At 42.3% G+C, this 3,475-nt stretch overlaps 1 protein-coding gene across 1 annotated transcript; it reads left to right on the plus strand.

The window, feature by feature from the left end:
• The first annotated feature begins 1,216 nt into the window (after window positions 1-1,216).
• On the plus strand, window positions 1,217-2,656 carry LOC121230532 (uncharacterized). Its single transcript, XM_041115435.1, has 3 exons — window positions 1,217-1,318; window positions 1,436-1,832; window positions 2,001-2,656. The coding sequence occupies exons 1-3, from the start codon at window positions 1,217-1,219 to the stop codon at window positions 2,654-2,656; spliced, it is 1,155 nt and encodes a 384-aa protein (XP_040971369.1).
• The last annotated feature ends 819 nt before the right edge of the window (window positions 2,657-3,475 follow it).

Consider the following 3,475-nt stretch of genomic DNA (forward strand, 5'->3'; position numbering starts at 1 on the left):
CGGGGTAGCAAAGGACTCGATGGTGGCCATACATAATATTTTAGACTGACTTTTCATTTACTTTCAATTTTTATTACTTATTTGGGGTTTTTGATGTAATTTTGGTCTTGGACTATTGGTTTTAATTTGGGACTTTTCACGGTTTAATGATTATTTAAACTGCAACTTATCTAAATTTGGTTTTCTTAAAAACTAAGGTTTTCGTAAATAAAAATTGTTTTTCCTAAAATAGAATGTTTCTTAAGCTTCCGCGTAAAAGAGATACATTTTAATCACAACAAAGATGAAGTAATTAGAATAGTTTTATCTCGTCAAATCCGATTTCAAACTCCATATCATGTAACATTGTCAGATTCAGCCATAACATCCAGGTCGATTTTGGGGTGTTACATTTAGTGGTATCAGAGCCAGTTACAAAACTCGACTGTGGATTTGGGTTTTAAAGATTTTTTTAAGAAAATGATGATTTGTAAATGATTTGAAATTTTTTTGATTAAGTGTGGGGTACAACGAGTCTGCGGCGTCGATCCTATAAGTTTTCTTAAACATTGTTTAGAATTGTCTAAAAATATGATTGGAATATTTTGAAACTACTTTAGGTAGTATACCATGCTGAAAACACTCTAGGTAGTTTAAACTAAAAACCGTATTGAGACTTCTACTTGCGATAATAGACTTCAAATATTCTAATACTGTACTACATAAAATATCTGTTAATAAATTATCAAAACTATTAATTGATGCATAAAACTGTTAGTACAGATAAATTCCAAAATTTATGATGAGTGCACGTGGTACTCGTCCTCATCTTGGGAATCTGCCTAATTTGGACACTAAAGAGACAACGGTGTCGCCTGTTACAGAGACTGGGTCTGGGACTCACGATCGTGCGGCTGGGGACGACGCACTATCCCAAGCCATGCTATGAATTTTAAAGAGGGTCGTTGGGCCTAACACTGGATCTGAGGGCCATGGGTTGGTTATGGAATGACTCCAGTCCAATGGGGCTAAGTTATTTAGGGGTGTCACTAGAGTCGCCCCTAACGTAGTCGAGTATTGGATGGAGGCCATGGACAGAATTATGGACGACCTGGATTTTACTGCTGAGCAGAAGTTTAAGGGAGTTGTATCTCTGCTTCATGATGAGGCGTACCAGTTGTGGTTGACCGTTAAGGAGGGCACTCAGCTCGAATGACTAACATGAGCTCTTTTTAAGATGGCCTTCCAGGGTAAATATGTGAGGGCCAGCTACATCGGTGCTAAGAGGCGGGAGTTCCTCAATCTGACTCTGAGAGATCGATCAGTGGCAAAGTATGAGGTCAAGTTCCTGAGGTTGAGCCGTTATGCACGAGGCATGGTGGCGACAGAGTATAAACGCTGTGTCTGGGTTGAGCATGGTCTCTAGGACAGTTTGCGAGTTCTGATAGCTCCGTAGAGGGAGCGTGATTGCTCTGCCCTAGTTGAGAAGATGAAGATCGTCGAAGAGGTAAAGGGCACTGAGCGCCAAAATCGAGACAGAGGGAAGAGTAAGAGGGATTTGGAGCCCTCGTATTCTAGGATGAGGCCGAAGAAAAAGGCCAGATCTGATGGGCTAGTGAAAGTTGGGCCTCCTGCTGCACCTACTGGGGTGGCGCTTTGTGGGCACTGTGATAGATGCCATCTGGGCAAGTGTTGGAGGACTACTGGGGCATGTTTAAGGTGTGGGTCGACTGAGCATCGTGTTAGAGACTATCCACTGAGAACTGATCAGATGAAAGCTCTGGTTACTAGGACTACACAGTCGCTGAGGGTAGTCCAGCAGCGACCTAGGGGCCGAGGTCAGGCCAGGGGTGGTAATGGCATGGGCCGGGCATAGAGAGCACCGAGTAGAGGTACTGGATCGACTGAGGCAAGGCAGCCTGCTTTGGTCTATACTGCTCGTCATCGTGAGGATAGAGATGCACCGAACGTCATTACGGGTACATTTTTAATCTTTGAAATACCTTATCTTGCACTGATAGACATAGGCTCTACACACTCATATGTAGCTAGTACTGTGTCTGAAACCTTGGAGATGCTAGTCGAGAATACTGATAGTGAGGTAACGGTGTTAAGTCCTTTGGGGCAATCTGTTCTAATTAGTAGAGTGTATCGAGATGTTCTGCTAGAGGTTCAAGGGACAACATTTCTAGCTGATCTAATGAAGCTTCCGTTTGGGGAGTTTAATCTAATTCTGGGAATGGATTGGCTGATTAAGCACCAGGTGAGTCTGGATTGTACGACAAAAAGAGTTGTCTTGAGAACCGATGAGGATAACGAGGTAGTCGTGATTGGGGAACGACGTGACTATTTGAATAATGTGATCTCTGCTTTGGCGGCAGAAAAGTTAGTGAGGAAAGGGTGTGAGGCATTCCTGACCTACATTAGTATTTCTGATTCTGGGGACTCTTTGGTTAAGGACATTAGAACAGTGAGGGACTTTCCAGATGTGTTTCCTGAGGAGCTACCAAGGTTGCCTCCGAGCCAAGAGGTAGAGTTTGGGATTCAGTTAGTTCCTAGTACAGCTCTAGGGTCTATCGCCCTTTACCGAATGACACTGAAAGAGCTGACGAAACTTAATGTTCAGATTCAGGAGTTGTTGGACCCTGGGTTCATCCATTCTAGTGTATCTCCATAAGGAGCAACCGTGCTATTTGTAAAGTAGCAAGATGGGATAATGAGGATGCCTATCGACTGCTGATAGCTGAACAAGCTAATGATTAAGAACAAGTACCCACTTCCGAGGATAGACGATCTATTCAATAAATTCAGAGGGGCTTCTATGTTCTCCAAGATTGATCTACATTTAAGATACCATTAGTTGAGAGTTAAAGAGGCCGATGTGCATAAGACTGCATTTAGGACTTGTTATGGACATTACGAGTTCTTAGTTATGCCCTTTGGGTTGACTGATGTACCAGCGACCTTTATGGACTTGATGAACCGAGTGTTCAAGCCTATTTAGATCAATTTATGGTAGTATTCATTGATGGTATCTTGGTATATACTAAGTCTAAGGACGAGAATGATGAGCATCTCAGAGTGGCACTACAGACTCTTCAAGAAAAACACTTGTATGTGAAGTTTAGTAAGTGTGAGTTTTGGCTCCGAGAAGCAACGTTTTTGGGACATGTAGTTTTGGCTATGGGGATTTGTGTTGATCCTCGTAAGATTAAGGCTGGGTTGAGTTGGAAACTTTCGAAGAATGTGTCAAAATTTCCAGTTTACTGGGGCTGGCAGGATATTATTAACGATTCATAGAAGGGTTCTCTTTGATCGCAGCTTCATTGACTAAGCTTCTCTGTAATGCTTAGTAGGAGAGCTTTGATAAGCTCAAGACTATTTTAACTCAGGCTCTTGTACAGCCTGAGCCTGGTAAAGACTTTGTGGTATACATCAATGCATGTATGTGGGTCTAGGATGTGTTCTAATGTAAGAAGAAAAAGTAGTTGCTTAT

This window comes from Gossypium hirsutum, chromosome A06 (assembly GCF_007990345.1).
Source record: "Gossypium hirsutum isolate 1008001.06 chromosome A06, Gossypium_hirsutum_v2.1, whole genome shotgun sequence".
NCBI lineage: Eukaryota > Viridiplantae > Streptophyta > Magnoliopsida > Malvales > Malvaceae > Gossypium > Gossypium hirsutum.

Excerpts from the sequence above, each read along its gene's own strand:
- LOC121230532 (XM_041115435.1), top strand. The coding sequence starts at position 1,217 with ATGGCCTTCCAGGGTAAATATGTGAGGGCCAGCTACATCGGTGCTAAG. Across the intron at positions 1,319-1,435 it reads GATCAGTGGCAAAGTATGAG|AGGGAGCGTGATTGCTCTGC; the intron begins GTCAAGTTCCTG and ends ATAGCTCCGTAG. Across the intron at positions 1,833-2,000 it reads CCGAGGTCAGGCCAGGGGTG|ACATAGGCTCTACACACTCA; the intron begins GTAATGGCATGG and ends TTGCACTGATAG.